Consider the following 24023-nt stretch of genomic DNA (forward strand, 5'->3'; position numbering starts at 1 on the left):
TGATGTCCTGTCCTATCTGTATGCATACTGCAGTATGAGCCACACTGGAGTTCTACTGCAGAGCTGAGATCCAAAAAAAGGAGTCTACCAGGAAAATACTAATCCTTTAATCCACCCATTGGGCTGCTACAATTTGGATAATCCAAGTCCCCCTGAGGGAATAATCTCATATTTTGCTCAGGTTTTATGGACAACTTTTATTTACCAATTCCAAGAATGAGGTAATCACCACTTTGGATTCTAAATGAAAGCTATGTAGATGTCAACCCTAGAATTTTTTTTTCCTTTACAAGGAACTTTTTCCAAGATTATATTCCAACAAATGGGATCTTTGGGGAAAAAATGAGCATTCCCTTACAATACATCTAGATTTACCACAATGACAGCCAAATTCTTATTTTGTAAAATAATTTTGAATGGCATCCGATTTGTCAACCAGTTCAATAGTCAGAACTACTCAAGCAAAATGGTACGATGACCTCTAGCAGTAGCTGTATTAGCAACTGTATGTTCAAAGAAATTATATCACAGTATCACAAAAACCTCAACGTTGGACGGGAACTCCAGAGGTCATCTGATCCAACCCTGCTGCTCAAGCAGGGCCCCCTAAAGCCAGTTGCCCAGGACCATGTCCAAACGACTTTTGAGTATCTCAAAGGATGGAGACTACACAGCTTCCCTGGGCAACCTGTGCAAGTGCTCAGTCACCCCCACAGTGAACAAATGTTTCCTGATAGTCCCACAGAACCTCCTGTGTTTCAGCTTGTGCCCACTGCTTCCTGTGCTGTCACTAGACGCCACCAACAAGAGCCTAAGCCTGCTGCAGCACAAACAAACTAGTAGGCTGCAACAAGGCTTTACCATCAGTCAGATTCTACTGTCCATGCTGTTTCCCCTTCCTCCAGAGATCAGACCACACTGCTCCTCCTCCACCCAACCCCCTCTCCCCCCATCCTTGGGGCTATTTAACTACTTAGCAGGAACGAGCTACACCTGCACATTGTCCATGACAATCAACCCTCTGCCTCTGAGGCAAGGCCACAGCTGCATGTTATCAATGCTGATCAACCCACTGCCTTCATTCCTCTACATAACTCCATCTTTTTTGCACCCTTCCTTCAGTTATTTATACACATTGATGAGATCCCCCCTGAGCCTTCTTTTTTCCAGGCTGACAAGTCCCAGCTCTCTCAACCTTTCCTTGTAGAAGAGATGCTCCAGTCCCTTCATCATCTTTGTGGCCCTTCACTGGACTCTCTCCAGTATGTCCATGTCTCTCCTGTACTGTGGAGCCCAGAGCTGGACCCAGCATGCCAGGTGTGACCTCACCAGTGCTGAAAAGAGCGGAAGGATCACCTCCCTAAACCTGCTAGCAATACTTTGTCTAATGCTGCCCAGGTCACCATTAACCTTTGCCACAGAGGCACATTGCTGGCTCACATTCAACATGGTGTCCACCAGGACCCTTGAATCCTTTTCTGCCAAGCTGCTTTCTAGCTGGGTGGCCCCCAGCATATGCTGGCGTATGGGGTTGTTCCTCCCCAGATGCAGGAGGTGCACTTCTCGCTGAATTTCATGAGGTTCCTATAAGCCCATTTCTCAAGCCTGTAGAGGTCCCTCTGGATGGTGTCATGTTTCTCTGGCATTATCAGCTACTCCTCCCAGTTTGGCGTCATCAGCAAACTTGCTGAGGGTACACTCTGCCCCATCATTCAAATCATGAATGAAGATGTTAAATGGGATTGGACCCAGTATATTTTCAAGTTAGTTTAGTTACCAAGTCATCTGTCTTCTGTATTTCGTTTGGAAACAAAGCTTCTAACAGTTATTGAAAAAATGCATAACTTCATTAAAGGAAAAACAAGAAAAAACATTTTGAAACACCAAAGATCTACCTAATTCAATGTCCTATCTCCAACAGAGGTCAGTAGAAAACAATTAGGAAGGAATGTAAGAAACGGGGCATTTAGAGAGTAATCCCTTTGATACAGTACCATCACTTCCTCTGACTGCTAAATGCTTCCTGAGCTACAGAGGGAATCTGAGTCATACTGCTTAACATCCACGAGTTGCACTTTTCTCCATTATTAGTCTACTCCCTTTTTCCACCATTATGATTTTCATCACTACAGGCATTTGTCCCAGTGGGAGGAAATTAAGTTTCTTTTTAAAAAAACAACAAAACCCCACCTGGTTCTGGTAGGGCTTGTGGGTTTTTGTTTGTTCCGTTCCCCCCCCCTCCCCCCCCGCCCCCCTTTTAAACCTGCGGTTCACATCATGAATTATTTCAGTGGCAGTGAAATTATGAAATTCAGGAAATTGTGAGTAGTCAACACATTTTCATTTTTGAACTTCAGCATCAACTTTTTTTCAGAGAACTGTTGAGAACGCTACAAGTTCTCTGCTCTGAAGGAATTTAGTTCAACACTAGTCCATCAGCATTCATGCATAACTTTTTTTTTCTTACATGTATTACTTTGCTTTTAACAACACTGATTTCCATAAAGTATTTTTCATTTAATACCATAAACTGCTAATAGATCAAGTTATCTTAAACTTGGCATTACCAAAAATGCTGCTATTACACAGTTTTCTGATTTTCCACATTGCTCACAAGTATGTCGAACAACTTAAACACTACTAAAGATATTCAAAGTGCGTCTCAGTACATTAGAATGTCTGGACCATGTCAGACCCGAAAGACCTATCTAGCAGGTAACCTGCCTCATACAGTAGCCAAAACAGCATGCTAACAGTAAGATGAAACGAAGCATACATACTACTTCCTCAGGGATTTCTGGAGCTATAGCTAGTTACCATATATTTGGTAACTCAAAGCCTCAAAGCATTTCCATGACCTTACTCATTCTCACCTTAAATCCAGGTCACCTTTAAAAGCTACATCCACCATGTAATAAGAATTTTCTACCTAATTTACAGGTCACTGGGGAAAAGATTCTTCCTTTACTTGTTTTAAACCTGCCTCTTACTTAATTCATGTAATACTTCATAGTTCCTAAGTTGGAACAAAGAAATATATATTTCTATCAGCACTATACTTCAATACATTTCTTTATAACTAATTAGACTGGCACAGGTACCAAGCTTCCAGATTTGTAGTTTCCTTGGATTCCTAAGGAATGTTTCTAAAAAGCTGTTCCATTTGACACCCCACACCCCCCAGTTACTGAGACTAAGGGGTTAAATAATAACTGTTGTAATTCACCTGTTTTAGCCATGAGTTCATTTTCACTACCCGATTTACCAATTATGTCTGCACCTCTTCAGTTAACAACCTAGTTTGTGACTGCTTCTCCAACTCCTCTCCTGTAAATAATGTTTCCAGTGCAGAAACCTTCCTGACAGTCTCTATAGCAAAAGCTGATTCAAATCATTAATTCAGTTTTTCAGCAATGACCTTATCTTCCTTGAATGCTCTTTGATCATCTCTCAGCCCACTAATTCACTGGCAGACTTCTTGAATCTGATGTGTTTCAAAAAAGGTTTATTTCAACTTCATACTCAATCTCTCAGAATCTTTTTCGTATCTTCATTGCGGTTTAACATCTCCTTTGCTGGAGCTTACTTTCCTACCTTTTTTTCCTCATTTGGAGAAAAAGACATGCCTTCCATTCATAAACAATGATAGTTTACTTTTAATATCTATTACCTTAGTGTATGGTTTAAGCATGTTGTAGGATTTCTGGAACCATTCTTAAATGTAGCACGCATGTCTGTGTAATGCTTTCTTTAAACAAACTCTAGGCTGTCTGAAATTTTTTTATCTGTTTGACCATCTTTTCTATTTTTACCTTGTACTTTGGCAGATTTTATTCCCTTGAGATGTTACATTTTGAGTATTTTCTGGGTATTTTTACATAACAATTGTTCAACATCTAATACTCCTGACCAGGATCTCTGCACTGTTTTGGACTAAATCATGGGTTCCTTTACTAGCTGAACCAAGAATATTCAGGTCTTTAAGAAATACTCGTTTGCACAACATTCTATTCTGACACCTACACAGTCTGCCAAAGCATTACAGAAGGCTGACAGTATATTCTCAGCCTTCCTTTGGCAAGATCCACTGACTTGCACACCTCCATCTGGGCAGTTGCTAATACACCACTAAACCTGTGCTGTCCCCATTCAGGCGCTGAATTTTATTTCAGGGAGATTTCATACACCGTTTTATTTCTGCTGAATTCCTTATTCTATTTAATATTATTCTTAAATCCATAGTGCCTCTCTTCCATAAACGCTCAGTCATTCCTAAACAACTTCTTGTTTCTGATATGCCTATTCTGTCACCTCTTTCCAACACCCTTTAAGGGCAGGCAGGTATTAATTAAAAGAGTAACCTTTCTCAGCTGCTGGGCATGGATACTTTTGCAGATACTGGGGCAATATTTTAGATGCATCCGATCCTAGCTTCTGTAACAAAGACACCTGAGAGGACTTGCGATGTGCTCCAGCCAGATGACCATCAGACCATCCAGTCATATGACCAGAATTTCACAACACATTTCGTTGGGTTTCTGCTACTAAGAAGTGACAGATGTAGCCTAAGAAACTTTCTGCCATTTTTTGGCAGAACTTTTAGACAAGTCTCATCTCACTGATGAACAGGCACTTATTTAGACTGTACATGTAACGGGTCTTCAGAACAGAGAAAAGTATCACCCTGTACCTCACCACATATTTGTATACTTCGATAAAATCTTTCTGAGACTTCTCAAGGCTAAGCAACTGCAACCCTCTCAGCCTCTACTTGTAGGATAGATGCTCCAAGTCCTTAATCATCTTCCCAGACATTTCCTGGACTTACTCCAACATGTCGATGTCTGTCTTGTACTGAGGAGCCCAGAACTGGACACAGCTCTCCTGGTGTGCTCTCATCACTGCTGAGCAGACAGGGAATGATCACCTCCCTCAGCCGGCTGGTGACACTCTAACTAATGCAGCCAGGAGACTGTTGGCTTTCGTTGCTGCAAGGGCACGTTGCTGGCTTATGTTCAACTTGGTGTACACCACTGCTGTCAGGCTCTGTTCCCTCCTCACGCTCCTGGGTGACTTAGGCACAGCTGGCTCACATCTCACTGAAGAGAGCTCCCAGCCCATTATCTGCTACCAAGCACTGAACTACTGTGTAGCTGCCCATCTGCAGGCAGAGAAGGAGCCTTCCTCCTGGTATCAGAAGTCACCAGTTTGCAGTTTTCACGATCATGGGAGTCTCCACTACTAAACCAACAGGCACAGACTCTGCCCACCTCTATTTTTGTAGATTGGTGGCTACAGAGTCACAGAGAAAATGTCAGTTAGTATATCTCTTTCTCGTCACCTCTGATGTTGCGCAGTCTGCTGACATCCTCCTGCTGTTCTTTATTTGGGGACAAAAATCCTCAACCACAGCAACTATTCTGCAGGCACAGACACCATCTCCTTCTGCCTCAACCTCAGCAAGGTTCTTGCAGCCGCAGAGGTGAAAAGCTGTGTCCTCCCTCTGGAACTCAGCCTGACTTGAGGGCTCTGCTGTGCTGGGGTAGTTACTCCAGGCAGTGCTGGGGACTGTGCCTCATCACCACTGTTGCACACAAACCCACTCTTTCCACTCCTCCTCCTGTGCACGTTTCTACGTGAACTAATACACAAGCATGCAACATGTTAGCTGCCTCTGTTGTTTTACTTAATGCAACAGTACAAATGCTGCTGCTTTGCATGAGGGTACATTATCAACTGCTAAGTTACTTAAAATTAACACATTCCAACAAAGGTTTTAAGAATTTTAATTATGCACAATGTTCTCACTCAATTTTAAAATATCCATGCATGAATCCAAGCGGTGCATTTTTCTACTTAGAGCTTTGGTATTTCAAGTTAGTTACTTTGCCAAGCAATTTGAGTGCACTCAGTCTCAAGCTGTTTGTAGGATCTAAAAAAACCCCAGCTGTTTGGCTATATGGCATGGAGATTTTATGTTCGCTTTCCTTCCAAGAAAACAGCATCACTAACCAGTATGCTTTTCACTGATGCATATCTATATACTGAATGTTAGATAAACTGGAAGACTTAATTCTTTCATTAAAAGTGAAGGTTACTTAGTGTAATTTGTAATAAGGATGAAGCAGGAACATCACTCTACAATAATTTTTGGCTAGTAGTGATAAAGAACTTTCTTTGTTCAAATACTCAGTAGTTTATTTTGGACATGACATCTATCCAGGCTATGGGCTTCAACCCTGATGCTCTGTGTGGGGCAGTGGTCTGAACGTAAAATATTGTCAAGTAAGGTCAATTTCTAACTAAAACTTAACCTCAGATAGCAGTGTAATGGAGAGAAAAGCTTCTGTCCTGCACAAAAAGACTTTCTACTTGATAATCAGCAGTCTAGAAGACAGATATGTCAGTCTTTAAATGATTTAATGGGAAAGGTACTCCATGATTTACATTTTCAAATTATGCAGTCACATCAGTATGAAGATGGACAATACTGAACAGCAATTTTTCCACAGGTGATTCAGTAGCTCTCCTAATTCTCCTACCCAATACCAGCTTTATCTGTTGCAAATAGCTCATTTGCAGTAGATGTAAAATTACTGTTGATTAGTTAATCTCTAGGCATCTTATATTTAAACCCTAAAGACAAAAGTTTTCTAAGTTTTTGCAGTGCAGTCGTGACTATTGTTAAAGTTGGTTTCAAAACTAGAACAGTAGATCAAAGCAGATGCCAGAACTCAGCATCCATTTTTTCATCATAAATACATATTTATGATAACTGTATATAAGGAGTGTATTTGGCAAGGTTTGCTGTATTTCTAATAAATATCTCACTATCTTAATAAATTAATGGTTTAGTAAGTGAAAGCACAACTCCCTTGTGTGCCTTGCTAATGAGTACAAGAGCTGCTTGAAATGCAGTGCTTAAACTTGCATTAAAATGTCAAGGGCTATGCATGTCAAACTCTATCTCAACTAACTCATTCCCCCTAAGAATACAGGAAAATGTCAGCTTAACGAACTGTTTAGCAAATACTATTGTGTCATTGACAACTATACCCTACAGCTTAAGCTAAATAAGGCCTCATATCTTCAGTTCTGATTAACTTGCTTTTGTCATTTTCCTCTTTCCAATTTCACTGGAAACTTAAATTGCTTATTCTAGCCTCTGCTTTTCTATGGCTCCTGTAATTCTCAAGCTTGTCATTTTTGGACAAGAAATAATTTGTCAAAGACATCATCTTGTATACTTTTAAACAGACTGCTTATTGTCAGAGCAATAGTTATTAGTAAATCAAAAAATAATAAGGAATTTGATTACCTAGAAACTATGTTTGTCACTTCAAGTTTTTATTTTCTTTTTGTTACTGTCTTAACTAAGTGGAAACACTACACTATGCTGTAGTTTCAGCAACAGTTATGCATACTGCAGTCCATAAGGGATTCAGACAAGGTTCAAGTCTTGGAACACTGTACTTGAACACAGTGATGACCATTTGTGTTCTACCGGCTCTTCAAAGTGTACTCGCAAGTGAGATGCCATCTCTTAATACAGTAAAAAGGTATTTTGTGCTCAGTGATAAACTAACAAGATAGCTGGAGAAAAAGTTAAAGGCTTGGCTCTTACAGGAACGTTTCAAAGATGAAACACACTGAAACAACATTTTAAAGAGTTATCTATAAGCAGGTAGATTGGCAATGTGCTATAAGTTCTAACACATGATACCACAGGTGACTTATGATTTTAAACCATCAATTGACAGCTGTTTTAAATTTCACTGTACACAACAGAGATCTGACCTCTGATGTCTGAAAATGTGTATGACCACTGTCATTCTGATTTACATTTTGTCAGTGTCATATAGCTGCTGCTGCCTAACCTGGTGTCCCTTAAGCAAGCAGATTAGAATAAGAAAAGTCGTCACAATGGCTGATGTCAATGGCAGCTCCAGGTGCAAAGGAATTCTGGAAATTACATTAGTCTCTGTTCTGATCCACCAGAGGTGAAACACACTGGCATTACTGGGTTAAACACTCCCACCTATCTGCTTAAAGGATGAAATATAGTGGTCTGTCAGATACTTTCTGCACAAGTACTCAAAAAGCACAACATAAAAATCTAAATGATACTATTTTTTTTTAAATGCACTGAAGTGAGATGAAACATATCTTAAGGGGATATTTTTTCATTACTAATTTTGAAAGTAGTATGTTTCTTTTTGGACAATGAACATGAAAGGGACAAGTAATTCCAAATCAATGACTAAAACAGGAGAGTTATGTTTTCTTGCAGGTTATAATAAAAAGCATTCTGATCCCCAGATTTAACTAAAGGGCTTCTAACTATGCCAAACTGAATATTTAAAAAAAAACGCAACACCTACCCCCACTTTCCTACCAAGATATTACAATTTCCCTTATTTGTTATATGATTGTCCTAAAAATTAATGGCACTTTCCACTAGATTTCTTCCTGAATGAGATGCACTGTGGAGTGCACTGCGGAATTGCAAACAAACTACTGCCAGAACAGAATGATGACTAGTAGAAACAAAATACACAGGAACTTGTCCAGCTGTAAGCAGTTGCAAAGGGCTGCCAAACACAACTGCTGATGTAAAAGAGGGAGAATGTGAGGATTTAAGCTGCTCAAACAGTAAACAAGTACATCTGCTCCTGAATGCTATCATTAAATAAACTGCAATAATATGCTTTACATTACTGCAACATTCTTGTTTTCAACTACAACTCTGAAGAGTTTTGAACTCTGGAAATGTCAACAAAACTTTTTGGGTTTTTTTGCACTGCAGAGCCATATGTGGAAAAGCCCATTACAATTACCGTACAGTGTTGGAGTCTAAGTTCTGTGTCATATCATTTGGAACACACACTGATGAACACTTTTAAAAACAGATGGGATCCCTTTAAATGGTAAGCATTCAGAGACTTTAATACCATTTATAATGTTTTAAAACAAAAGAATAAATAGGACACTCAGCTGTGGAATACAAGAAACTTGATCCCTCTCCCACTCTGAACCTGATCTTTTCAGACTTGGAGATATTTTACAGGAGCTAGTATGAGATAAGTCAGGGAAAAAAGTCCATTTCTAAGTAGCACAGAATGAACAGCCAAGCCAGGAATGGTATATATCTTCTGTAAAACACAGGAGATTAAAGAATTATATGCATGAAAACATTTTGTTCTTTGCTCCTATCATTAATGGTTGTAAAGTTGTAAAAATTGCAGGTTTACTTTGGCTACAAAAACTAAACTCGGCAGGATTTTGTCAAACTCTCAACTGTTTGGTTTTTTCAGATTGCATTTATTATACATGATATAAAATAATATGATCTGCATAGTAAACTACTGTACTGATTTTGGCTGGGATAGAGTTAATTATCTTCATGGTACCTTGTGTGGGGCTATGTTTTGGATCTGTGATGAAAACAGTGCTGATAACACAGGGATGTTCCAGCTATTGCTGAGCAGCTCTTGCACAGCATCAAGGCCTTTTCTGCTTCTCATGCTGCACCCACCAGTGAGGAGGCTGGGGGTGCACAAGGGATTAGGAGGGGGCACAGCTGGGACAGCTGACCCCAACTAACCAAAGGGATATTCCCTACCAGATGACATCATGCTCAGCAATAAAAGCTGGGGAGCAAGTTAGCCAGGGCTTTTAAACTGTTCTTTTAAAACTTCTTCCTTCAGAAGTTCCTCCAACTTCTTCTACAACAAAGAAAAGCTCTACTGTGGTGACTTTATGTCCCTCCATAGGGAGCTCAAGCCACAGAATTCACCTGCTGTGGATCTACTGTCCTTGGCACTTCTATTATATCTCAATTGCCTAACAGGTTTATTATTCTGATGTCCTTGAAAAAGCTTCTCATACTGTTTTTTTAGGGCTTCAGCACAGTCATTTTCTTGGTATGGAAGGGCAGTATTTTTGTTCTTTCTATTTCTTTTGCCTTACTGTGAATTTATGCTCATTTGCAAAATTCCTACTTTCCTTGCTGGGACAAAATGTTTTTATATGATGTCTTTTGGTTTCTAATGCCTATTATATACTTAGGTATTTTATCCTGCTACTTTTTTGGAAGCTCTACGATTTATTCTTTTTTATAAATAGCATACATAAGCTCCTACACACTTGAGAAGGAAACATATAAAAATATATTTCCACCTTTAGCTTTTGGAATGCCTTTTCAAATTTTCTTAGGAGCATATCAAATAGTGAGAATATTATTGCCACTTTACAGAACAGTCTTTAAATAACAGTTTTTCGAACTAGCCTGTCTTGCATTCTTCTCAAAACATTTTGAGTCACTTCCCATATTCTAAGTTCTCCAATTAGACTGCTTCTTGGAAGAACATTTAAGGGTGCTCAAAAATCTCCCTGTACTCCATCATGACAGTTAGCCAGCCTATGGGAAGCTAACCGTAGTTTATTTTTTCACTATGGTGTTTATTTTTCCCGTCGTTTTTCCATTCACAGCCTCCTTGGTTAGTTTCACCACCTTCATTAAGTATCACTGCAGTCCTAACTTCTTCTACTCTTACTTAGGCATGAAATACCAATTTTCTCAAACACAGCGATGTTTGCTAATACAGTTTGCCTACTTACTCAGCTTGGCTCTATGCTTTCTTCATTTGTGTGTTCTAAAGTCTAGACATCAAACAATTTATCCATTGGTATTACAGTGTCTCATTGACTAACTTTCCTTCTGTTGATTTTCTGTGTCACCATTTAAACTGAAAACTCCAGGTAAACTATGCCGTTTGGTTTTGATTTTCTTTTACATAAAATTCCTTTGCACTGACATGAAAGCATGCCTACATTTGGCCTCAGGCTGACCTGTTCATATGTCCTAGCTTCAGTGAGATTTTATTGATCAAAATTATTCCTCCATGTAGCCCACCTGGATGTTAACAAATTCTACCTTTAAAAGAAATATTCATTTTTTGACAATACAGATTTGTAATGTTTTTAAGCATTAAAGCATGATTCATCTTCAACTAGGCACTCACAAGATTTCTCCCAGCACCTGGTTTTAAATTACCTTACAATCTTTTTCCTCTCTCATTTCTGCATCTCTCAGCTGCTTATCATCTTTACCAAGTCTATAAGCCCTTCTATGCCTTTGGCCACCAGATTCATTAAAAACAAGAATTAAGCTATTATTTCTCACAGTAATTTTCCATGACTGTTAACAACTACTCAAAAAAAAAAAAAAAAAAAAGACGACCAAAACCCCCCCCCTTATAAAATTGTGTTATGATTTTCTCATCTCAGAACAATAACCCTACATCAAAAGCACCAGATAGCCAAAGTAAATAAATGATTGTGTTATTACCTCTTAGTGGAAAGTGCTTACAAGTAGTATCTCATTTAGGCAAAATTTTCTATTAAGTATTTCAGTTGTGTGGGTCCAGTCTTCAAGTATCAATTACCCCACTCTCAAAACAACCACCCACTGGGGATCTTCAGTTCCCCTAATCAAACGGAAGAAAAAAACCCTCACCAAATTACCAAGGACTCAGTGTTCTTGCTCTGCTGCCGGAATGGAATCTACTACTTCCAAAAATCAGACTCCAGACACAAGAAGAAGACATGTTTGGGTAATGACAAATCAATACCATGACTTAAGTGTATCATTACACACTGCAACACTAAAAGAGTATGTTGAGTTATAAACTACAAATGCAGGCAGGACTCCTTATTTTATGATTTGGAAAACCTACCACAGATCTATATAAAGATATACAACCCTCACCTCTTTTCAGTAAGCATTGTGATCAATATACATTGGATGATAAAGAAAGAAGGTAAATAATCTAATCAATTTAACTCTTCAACTTCAAATTGAAAGACTGATCTGTATAGCCCATACATTGTACATTGCAACTTCACTACTTTTTAAGTCTTATGATTCATATGATTAATCAGCTTTTCCTTTTTTCCAGGAATGGTAGAAATTACGACATGAGTTTCTGCTCAGGAACAGAAGACATGCCAAGACAAAAAAGTGGACTCTTTGACTAACTACTCAATAGAAACTTTCATTCCAACTTGGCCCACACAGAGGTACCAGTAAATACCCTTCCTCTTGTTTTTACATAATGGGAAACTGCTATACTACTTATATGTAGTCTTCAACAGTTGTTTCCTCTTTGGTGCATCATTTAGAAGTACATTATACATTTTATATCCACTCTTTTTTTCTGTAATATTAAATATCAGAAACTCGAGTTCAGTATGAACTATCAACTTAAAAACATTACTGTAAATTTTCCTTTTCTTTTTTCAGGCAAAAATTAACAGCGAATATTGCTATAATGCAATTCTAAAACTACTGACTTGCAAGATTAGTTGTACAAGATTTGAATAAATTATTGTGAAGACTATTCTCATAATGCATAACAAAATCATTTAAAGTTGTCTTAAATTCTGTATGTGTTTTCAAATTATCCTATGATACTGAGCATGTATGTCCAATGCCTCCTTTTTTTTTTTTTTTTCTTTTCATATCCTTGAATGTCTATTAGGAAATCAGGAAATGTTTATAATCTTATATGAGAGAGGCAACAGCATTGTGTACATGGAATATGTAAAATTTATCCATTTCTTTGGCAGTCATTTGTTAAATGTCTTTTTTTTTTTTTCCTCAGAATAACTACTCAAGTTCAGTTTAACTAAGTCAAATAAAAAAGAGAGAAAAGAACAAAAAGCTACAAAATTAACTAGACTTGGATCTTTGTCCAAAACTCAACTCTGTTTTTTTTATTTTCGTAAACTGTTTCTTTCATGGTTGTTCTAAGTGGACATTTTGGACCAGCAGAAAGCTTACGTGCCAAAATTCTTGAAGAAAATCGATATTCTATCCCTTCTTGGTAGATACAAGTAACTTTTTAGGCTAAGTTGTACTTTCAAAACACTCAAAAAAGGAGACTCACAAGTCATTTCACTGAGACTAATCATACACAAAAAGATGTTACACAAAACCACAGCTTGACCATAAGACTTCTTGAAGCTGCTGTAGACAGAAGGCGGGGGTGGGAGGGGAAGCAAACAGAGTATAAATGAAGACCAATAAGGAGAACAAAGTATGATGTAATCCAGAGTGTTAAGCAGTGACTGTTTAACCACTGAAGTGGTGGAACACTGAATCAAACGAGATAAGCAGTCTCCATGGAAAACCTGATCCAAGTGTTACTGACTTCAGTGGAAAGATCTTTAATAATAGATACCATTTATCTATGGATCCTGTTGGCTTTGCCCTTTACTAACCACTACAAAATACTAACTGCACATGGAAGACAGAACAGCAGGAAGATGAAAATGATCCTAAGCTGATGGGACACTTTGATTTCAGTCCAGAGAAAACCTGATTCATTATTTTTTACAAAATGAAGCTATGCCACTTGGTTGGATAGCCTGACTCAAAGTATGCAAAATAACTGTGGAAGTAGGACATGCTGGATGCAAGGGCCGCAATGTGATAAGATCTCTATCAGCTGAAGCTTTCTTTTGCTTTCCAGGCAAAAGACTATCACATGTCCTCCATTCACAGTTTTCTGAAATTTGTTTTCAATGTCTCTGCCTTTTTTTTAAAAAAAAATGACTGAATAAAATCTTTTCATTTTGCATCACATCAAACAACTTTTATTGATAAAAATAAAAATTTCCCTTTCACCATTTTGAAAAAAAATCTGAATAATTTTAAATTATTGTTATTCTCACTGTTCAGACATCAAGCTGAAGAAAGTTGTTCACAGAACCCTATTTTGGAATTTCTGAGTCAGACTGCATTCATTAGTCTTTGTCTAATGTTTTTGTCTAAAGTGTAATGCTGGAAGTAGAACCAGCTGCAATTTCTGAACAGTATCATCCATTAAGAATAGACTGCTACCTAGTTTTTTGTATCATCCTTATTTTGCAATGACAATATATCAATAAAATACTGTTACAAGACAACATATGCCATAAACACAAATACTCTAAGGAAATTTACAGAGACACACATCAAATATATGGAAATCTATCATACTCATGAGAAATGCCTAGGGTGATTGCAGCTGAGGGTATGGAGAGAGATATTATTGGCATTACTTTTTACTGTACAGATGCCTTTTCTGTATCTCATGCTATTGAAAAGGAAACCTATCACTGTTATTCAAGGAGAACTGACAGTTCAGACTCTAGAAAATGATTTCACAATAAAGACAAGACGCTGAATGCATGTTAGGAACTGAGGGGATTGATCTAAAAACAGGAATTATAGAGACAGTATCAATACTACAATGCACAAATTCTTATGTATTTTTTTCTTTTACAATTTTTTTTAGAAACACTGTAGCATCTGTATCATTATTAGGAAAAAAGTAATCACAAAATTTTCAGTATGAACTGAATACTTTTCAATTTTGACTACTTCCAAAAATTCTGACCCTCTGCCTCCTTGGCATTGAGTCTTAGACTTCTAGTGTAAAAAGGGTTAAATCTGGCTGTGGGGAAAGTGGAGGTAAGAGTCTATTTGCAAGTCTCTTTTTCTTCCCTTCCTTCTCTGGAAACTAATGAGACTACGGTGAACAGAACAAGCACTACTATATGAAGAGGAGAAAACTAGTAAGCAAACATTGGGAAGCAGAAGAATTTAATGCTCCTGGCATCATTGGTCTGAGGCCAGCTCAGCAAACAGCAAATTACTGGGAGGTGCAGGAGGTTCAATGCAGCACAGAGACATATTTAAAAAGAGGCACAGAACTAGCATTCAAGTTGTATGGCAAGTGAACAAAACATTACTATCAAGGAATTTGTTTCTGCTTATTCTTCTTCATAGAATCATAGAATGGTTTGGGTTGGAAGGGACCTTAAAGATCATCTAGTTCCAAGCCCCTGCCATGGGCAGGACACCTTCCACTAGAGCAGGTTGCTCACAGCCCCATCCAGCCTGGCCTGGAACACTGCCAGGGATGGGGCATCCACAGCTCCTCTGGGCAGCCTGTGCTAGGGCCCCACCACAGTAAGAATTTCTTCTTTATAACTAATCTAAATCTACCCTAATTCTTTACATGTTTAGTTGAAGAAAATAAAGACTAATGGATGTGCTCATACAGACTAGCCTTTATTACCACAGAAACAGTATTTTTATTTTTTTTTTTGGCCTCACACTTCCATTGCTACCATCACAGGAGGAGTAAGAGGTTAAGTGTTTGAAGGAGCAGCAGTGAAGGATCACCTTCATTGCAGTATCATTCTCACCACTGTAATAACAGTGACAGGAAAACTCATTTGCAGAAAAGGAATCAGACAGGTTACTTAATTCCCACCATAACTCCCCTCCCTGTCAGTCCTCTGCTTCAGCCTTAGTGCTGGCTATAGCCATATAGTAGTCAGGAAGAATTTTCTTGTTAAAGGCTAGCATCGGGACTCAGAGAACCTTAGGCTCCGTTGTTCACACAGACAGCTCTTGTCAAAGTCTTTCAGTCTCCAATTTTCACTTTTGTGAACATGGAAATAATACTAATGATCAACAGGTAGTCATCTCAGAAAAACTTCATAAGCATGGTGTATTAGTGTTAATATCTTTCTGAAAATATTGCCAAGTACTTTTCATTTAACACTAGATATGTGTTTAAAAAAAAGAAAAAGAAATGAGAAAGCTCAATTAGAATAGACTGTTTCAGTTGGAAGGGACCTACAACAAACATCTAGTTCAACTGCTTGACTGCTTCAGGGCTGACCAAAAGTTAAAGCATGTTATTAAGGACATTGTCCAAGTGATTCTTTAAACACTGACAGGCTTGGGGCACTGTCCATCTCTTTAGGAAGCCCATTCCAGTGTTTGACCACCCTCCCAGTAAAGAAATTCTTCCTAATGTCCAGTCTAAACCTTCCCTGGTGCATTGTTGAGCCATTCCCAAGCATCCTATCACTGGATGCCAGGGAGAAGAGATCAGCATCTCCCTCTCCACATCTCCTGCTCAGAAAGCTGCAGAGAGCAATGAGGTTGCCCCTCAGCCTCCTTCTCTCCAAAGCAGACAAGCCCAGAGTTTTTAGCTGCTCCTCCTAGGACATTCCTTCCAGCCCTGTCACCGACTTTGCTGCCTTCCTCTGCCTGCATTCAAGGACCTTCACGTCCATCTTAAATTGTGGGGCCCAGACCTGCACAGAGTACTCAAGGTGAGGCCGCACTGATTGAATCTACTGCCTAGTATTCTCACTTGCTCAGCAATCAATGTCTGAAATTCCCCCACTGGAAATTTGCTAAGATGATCTGCAAGTACATCCCTCCCACTGTAAAGACATGACCTTTCTCTGGGCTGAATTCTTCAACACAACAGGATCAAGGTTTCATGCTGTGGAAGTTGTAACAAACTCTCATAAAGGCCTGCACAAATACTACATGAACACCATATGCTTTCAGAATAGAGACAAGATACAGAAGTTCTATTTAATACCTGGCATCACTCTGGCAGTAGAATCACACTAATGATATTTATACAGACATGTGAGGTATAATATGGTCCATTCAAGTGGTTTATTCAGCACAAAATACTCATGTCTTTCTATCTATTCAAATATCTGCACTTCATTCACTGCTTTGATATTGCAGTCCTTTAAGAATTGTAGGAAAGGTGAGAAAAGTGAACCTCTTAGAATTATATATAGTGAAGAAGTAAATTTGAAGCAAAAATTACTCTAAATAAAAAAATTAGAGAGGAATATATATGATCTGGTAGGTAGGCATCATAAAGGTGAAAAAGGATTAAAAGATCAGCAAGAGAAAGGAAACTAAGAGGGAATTTTAACACCTGAAGCTGGAAAGGAAGCCAGTAAGGCAGAAGCGATACAGAATTTAGGGGTAAGCTACTAGTATTTTTAAGTGATGCATTTATTATTTTTTTCCTAGAGAAAACATTAGACTTCAATAAGCAACAATGCTCAGCAGCAATCCAAAATAGCATGTTGGAACCAAGCTTTTCAGAAATGACAAGTAGAAAACATAGTTAGACCACTATAAATCCATGGTTCACCCACACCTTGAATACCATTGTCACCTCATCTTCAAATGAGCATATCATTAATGGAAAAAGTTGAGAGAAGGTCAAGAAGATGATGAAATGAACGAGCATCTTCTGTGTAAAAAAACAACAGAATAGGGCAAGACTCTTCAGACTGGAAAATAGGTGACAAGTAAAAATATGTCAGAAATTTATAGAGGGAAGTGGATACAGATTGACCCCTCAGCAAATCTGCCAGTACAAGAACTGCAGTTCATCAAATGAAACCAGTGGTAGCCAAGTTTGAAATGAAGTAAAAGGAGGTGGTTCTTGTTACAACAGGTACCAGATAAATGGAACTAACTGCCAAAGGATGTTAGGAATGTAAGAACTCCAGAGGGGTCTGAGCTAAGTATCGAAAAGCATTTGCAGTATGGATACACCAACAGTATGAAAGGTGCAAAATACATCAGGATAAGGAAATCCCATGAGCTGAAAATGTGCTGGATATAAAATAGAGCTCTAATATCTAAGCTGTTTTAAAATCCATTTTCATGTACTGCTTTACTTATTAAAAACAAAATTACAAAAATACTGCATATTCCTCTGTGGGTATAACTTTTTTTTTTTAATTTGCTTAAGTCTACATAGTAAATGTAATACTGAAAGTAGGCTGACATTGTTGAATCAAATGACCCAGTGCTTTAACAATGATTAGTCGTTTAAAAGGTCCATTTGGGCTGTGCTAGTCAAAAATGTGTAAGTAACAGATGTGCAACTATTTTACCTCCTTAAAAATAGTCTGATAGTTATTATCATCATAGTTATATGAACTATCTGATAGTCCCATTGACTGCTTCACAAATGCTGCTCGCTGTAAAGAAACAAGCAATAGTCAGGGCTGTGTTTGATCTGGAGCATCTACACAACCATTTTGGAAATTTGGTACACTTGACATACTGCAATTAGGTGGCATTCTCATTTCTAGAATCATGTTACTTTCCTTCAAATATAGGGCTAATACCTTTCAAATTTTTGATCTCTAAATGTCAAGGTAGATCATTCTTAGCAACTGAAAAAAGCATTTGAAAAACATCTCACACAACAGGATCAGAGAGTGTTTCTCTTATTCAGTAACAGGAAATATTTACTGAATCTGAAATTTCACCTCTCCATTGCCTTGTTAGGACAATCACAAACATATGATTTTCTTCATCAGTCACAATTTGTAGCAGAGATACATTTATGGATATCTTTTCATGATACCAAATGAGTATTGCAGCAATTAGTGAGGAGTGATGTTCACAGCATCCTGATACAGCTAATCTACATCTCAGTTTCATTCTTCCATGAAATATGAAATAAACCAAAACAAGTCATGTGATGGAAAACCAGAAAGCTCACAATTGCACAAGTGTATCTGGTGATAGGGAGGCATGAGATACAAAAAAAAACCCCGTTATAAATGTAAAAGCTTTCATTACCGACTGGAGTTAAAATAACATTCAACTCATCTCCCCTACTGCCCCCCACCCCACTCCAAACGCTCCATCAGTACTGACATTGCTACTATTTTCAACTCCCTTCTGCCCTGTCTAGAAAAAAAGCATGGTGAATGTTTTCCTGAAGAAAAAGCCAGACAGTATAAGACAGAACTCTAACCTACCTCTGTCTTGGGTAGGAGTCAAAAACACCAAGGAAGGGTTTCAACATTGTTGACTTGTTCATCTAGTCTCTACAAGGTTAAGAGCAAGTGCAGACTACATAACTAGGAAGTTAGCAATATTACCCTGAGCAAGAACTTCAGGAGAGCATCTGATAATTCTGACAAAGGGCAACGGGGATTGAAAAAGAGACCAGTGTTACTTCTGTGTCCTGCCAAGAGATTTTTCCATTAGCTATACACACACACACTTACACACACAAATCCTTTCAAAGGAAAAGTATTCCTCATCTACAGCCACTTCAACTTCTCCGTTCTTAATCCCTCCTTTTTATATTAAATCTGCCTACCAAACTGACAAATAAGGCTCATCATTTGTAACTTCTGTGTAACCTAAACTCAACTGCAAGAATATCCTTTGAGGCAGCATCCTCTGAAGACAGATTCTGCCCACAAAGAGGGAGGGATTTCTTCTCCTTGTAGGTTACATACCTTCCACACAACAGTAATGACTATAATTATTGAAAAACAATTTTCTGTTAGATCTTTATGTGATGACACTAATAGGGACCAGGGAGTCCATTGGCTATTCCAGTTAAGATTTAATAATGTGGGAATATAAAGTCATACTCTTCCTCTTGGTTTTTATACTTTCAGAAAGCTTCATTGTAGAGAAACTCACTGTTTCCCAGAATAGGAGAGTTTTTTCCTCTTGACTTCTTAGTAGGTAAGAATCAACTGTTTTCCCATGAGATCAATTAAAACCTTTCTTCCCACTGTCTTCATTGGATTTGACTTTCAATCTCTGCTTGCACAAAGAATTACTTTATATTAAAAAAAGAACAAACCAATGATTTTTTACCTAAATATTTGTTCCTAGCCTATTCAAAATACTCTGAATCTATGTATGTTTGAAGAATGCTTTTTCTAAGTGTAACCTCCTACATTTTTTTTCCTGTCAACCTACAGTTCAGGTAAAATGTGTCATTGTCTAATAAAAGATATAAATTTTCCTAACATGTTAGAGTGATCAACTGGTGCACCTGAAGTCTTCCAAGGATCCAGCTTTGAAACTGCAAGCAAGAGGGAAGATTCCTACATATCCAAATACAAATACTATACATATTAGTTCAAACAAACATTTCATAAAACATATCTTCATACATCTCACAAAAAAAAATAAATTACGATATTGAAAGTTAATGTCCAGATCTTTGTATCTACCTAGTCATTGAGGTAAAAAAGGTGTGACACAAACTGTAGTCTCTCAGAAGGAAGACTCCAATAAAAACAGGTACAAATTAGATGCAAACATCAGAGGCTCCTGTGTCAGGGAAATGAAGCAAAGTATCACTAAGGTAACCTACTAATTTTTAGTTCTCAACCTAATGAACATCTAAGGAAATAAAGAAAAAAAGAAATACCATTCTGATATGGTGTTTAAATAAAGACAACAATGTCACAAAATTGGCATTCTTCTTTATCCAAAAATAGCAGTCTCATCCGGCCAGTTATTAACCCTTAAACAACTCTTTCTCAGTTAGAGCCCAAAAATTTACTTAATCTAATTAAAGCAAGAAACATCAATTCAGTAAAAGTTAGTAAGTCATTAATACAACTGATCTCTTCATTTCTTTTTGTTCTTTTCCTGTCTTGGGGACACTGAGACAATGGAACTTGCTTTTTAATTTTCAAATGCTATTTTGAGAAACTTTGGCATTTACATGTATTGATGGTGTTATCAGAAATGTAAATGCTAAAAGTCCTCTGCCAGTGTGATATAGAGACACTGTTCTCCCTATGATTTCTTCAAGTATCACTGATCTTAGTATAGAAACTGGAATGCTAACAATCTTTCTGCATTCAAGTCTACACTTCTAGAGAAATTTCCTTATTTGAGAATTTCTCAGTTTTGTTCATTCAGAAGCTATCATTATACATTTTCCATTAATGCATTAAAACATTCAATAAAATTATTTTATGCAAATAAATCTTGGTCTACAGATTGTTTATTCACATTTGACTACAAAAACTTAAACTTGGGCAAGTTACACTGACCTGAAGATAAATCACATGGGGATTTTGTTTGGTTTTTGTCTTTTTGCTGTTGTCGTTCCAGTTCTTGTTGGGTTTAATTCTGTGATTAGCCACAGGAATATTACTGCTGCAGGTACTGACACTATGAAATGCCAAAAGTATTTTGCCTAGAATTAACATTTCTGGATATACTCTAATCAATCAAACCATTGACTAAAATGTTTGTTGAAAGTATACATCAAAAGAACATATTCTGCTTTTTTGAGGATGACAGATTTTAACTTGTGACACTACTGTAGGTGTAGATTTGACTTTGGCACTGGCTTGCCAACCTATGCTCCTTCTATACTTCATCAGGTTTCCTGAGGTACAGCAGAATGGTGTGTCTAAACAGCTCATGGGTTTTCCAGCAAAAGAAAGCTATGTCATGTACATTTCTTAACTCTGTCAGTCTTACGAAATGTCTGTAATATCTGACACATAAAACAAAAGTCCTACCCTGGAACAAAAATAAATTATATGCAGATGTAGTTCCACTGAAAGACCAGGAACCAGGCAAATACCGCCTACAAAACAATTACGAGTAAATCTGACATTGGTATAAATTGTATTATTTTTCATGTTATGTGTTTGATTAAATATGAAAAAGAATTAACCTGGGTTAGTTCTGTGTTAATGCTACATATTTTGTAATGCAGTCTACAGCTGCTCAGACAGATGAAACTAGTGTTTTACTTATGAAAAGAATATTGCTAAAAATGTAAGCTGATTAATTAATGTGGAATGATACTCTTCCAGCCACTATAAAAGTTAAGCTTTTGGCTTTTCACTTCAAGATGTTCTCTCTCTATTAGGGCCATATCTCGGATTAATAACTACCTGTGTGAGGTAAGATTAATATAGGGTGGCTTAAATCATAGGCCTTTCACAAAGTATGCCTGATCTAACAATTCCCCTGTTCCAAGTGGACTGGAACAGATGCATTCCTCCCTTCAAAATCTATTTCCTGTTTAAAGAAACTTTATCAGATGATGGTCATTTACTAGGTTCAGGACAGAGCACCAATTACAGCACATCAGGCCAAGTTAAAAATTATTAATTGCACACTTAAGATCAGAATTAAGTTCCACTCAATTCAGCAGGCCTTAAGCCAATGTTTCAGCCACGGATATATACCAGCATGCTGAATAAAAGCCCTTTGCTATTAAACTCAGCCAATGAAGAATACAAGGATGCACTGGTTTAACCAAGAGGACAGCAGACTACTGGAATCAATACCAGAAGAGAATTAGATAAAGAAATTGAACCATGTAAATTAAATTAAATATTGGAATAATTACTTTGGCGTTGTATCTTCAGTGCAGACATGTTCTCCCTGTAGAAAATTTCTTCGCAAGTGGAAAACTGCTAACTCCTGTTCTGTTCACCACTTAAAAAGCACCCAGTTGGAAATGTTTTGAAAACATATATGAACCATTTCTCTTAATATCACTTTATCTGCTCCTGCTAGATTTTACAAGAACTAATACCCATTCAAATGATGCCAGTGCAAATGATACAACTACAAGCACAAAGTATTTGTGATGACTTTTCCTAGATGTGCAACCAATTTTGTATCTGGTAACTCATGTGAGACTCCTTTAGAAAGCTTACACCTTTTTAAAGGATATCAGCAGGATATTTTCACTGAAAGCTGTATTTCTCTATTTTTGCAACTGGCATTGGAAATTTCCTGTAAATATAAACAAACTATACATATATATATATCCAGTACTCAAAAATAATTGTATTAGCAATTTTGTATGTGAATGTTATTTTGCATGCAGAGGAACAAAAGAGAGTAAGTGTGTACCTCTTCATATGCAGATAAGCCATTAAAAAGTGGAACAGAAAAAATTAATGGAAGGATCAATATTGAAGCTAAAATTTCTCAGAATATCATTAGACATCAAAGAATCTGTAAATAAATAAACACTTCAGATCTTCGCATTCAGGTCATGTTACTTCCTTGATTTACCAAGCCGTGTGCAAAGCAAGCATCGGAAAAAAATGTGAAAAAAATATACAGTTGGAATTTAGTACACACGGCTTTCCCTTTCTCCATTGTAAGAGGCCGAAAACACTGTATTTTCAGCTACAGTTGTCACATTTACCTTGTTCTTTCAATCACAGATCCTCATTCTGTCCTCCACCACATCTTTTCTACGCCCTCACAGTTAAAACAAATGACTGGTCTGTGATTCATGTGCCTGGACTCACACTGAAATAGCACAGGCCTCTGACAGGACAAGAATGAATAGGTATATGCAGGGGCAGGTGGTCAGTTACAAGCTCTTATATGCAATAAATTAAACTCTAAGTAAAATCATTAACATTTAACATAATAGCTTATACACAGGGACTGAAAATACAACTCAGTCTTTAATGACTTCACTGGGTTCATGATTTTTCTCAGTATTCTCACCTTTGTAAATGACATGGGAACATATTTCAAGCACTTAAAGTTGTCTGAAAGTACTAGTGCCTACTTCCACCTAATAACTCTTTTATTTCTTGGTTTACTCTGCAGAATATGCTTATTAGAGTGTACCTTGTATGCATTTATATAGGACCAAGTAAGATGAGGTTTTTAAATTGCAAATAGACTACCTCTCCCCAGTTTTCAAGCATACCAAAACACTCTGTCTGCTCAAGGCAGATATTTGCCAATTAAGCAAAGGGTGGTTTTTTTTCTGTCAGGTAATGGTGCATGTAATAACATCTGATCTTACCTCTCCATTCTCCAGAGGATGTATTTTGGAATAATAAGAAGTGCATATGACTTCATCATCTTTTATATAGGATGGAGTTCCAGGACGGGGATGAATGTTGTAGCGTGTCAGGCACTCACTATCTGTGATAGCGTAATACTGCCATGGTTGATAGTCGACACCATCCAGCGAACGCTCTAATATCCAATTTCCAGGTCGAGGTGAGTTAGCTGCTTTCACAATAACATACGCAATCTGGAAAACCTGGAAAACCGACAAATTGTTAAAATATATGTAAACAGATAATTATAAATTCACTCTGTTTTCTTAATAATTACCAAATTAAGAACAGTAAATATGACAATGTTGAATTTCCTGACCAAAAATACGAAATATGACCTCGGATTCCATCGAAACTCTAAGTACAGAAATAAATTCTCCATTAACATTTCAGAAAACAAATGAGTTGCGTTAGGCCAATGGAGACTTTGAAAACAGAATTAAAAAGCACTCTAAATGCCACCTAACTTAGTAGGTAATTGCTAAACTGCAGTTTCAGCCAAACGTTTGCAA

General features: G+C 37.5%; 1 protein-coding gene across 1 annotated transcript in view; it reads right to left on the bottom strand.

The window, feature by feature from the left end:
- Window positions 1-24023, bottom strand: part of LAMA2 (laminin subunit alpha 2) — a 377372-nt gene that overhangs the window by 235366 nt on the left and 117983 nt on the right. The window contains exon 4 of the mRNA XM_056344337.1: window positions 23472-23714. Coding sequence (XP_056200312.1) covers window positions 23472-23714 — 243 coding nt within the window. The remainder of the gene's footprint in view (window positions 1-23471; window positions 23715-24023) is intronic.

The sequence above is a fragment of the Falco biarmicus genome, chromosome 6 (assembly GCF_023638135.1).
Source record: "Falco biarmicus isolate bFalBia1 chromosome 6, bFalBia1.pri, whole genome shotgun sequence".
Classification (NCBI taxonomy): Eukaryota; Metazoa; Chordata; class Aves; order Falconiformes; family Falconidae; genus Falco; species Falco biarmicus.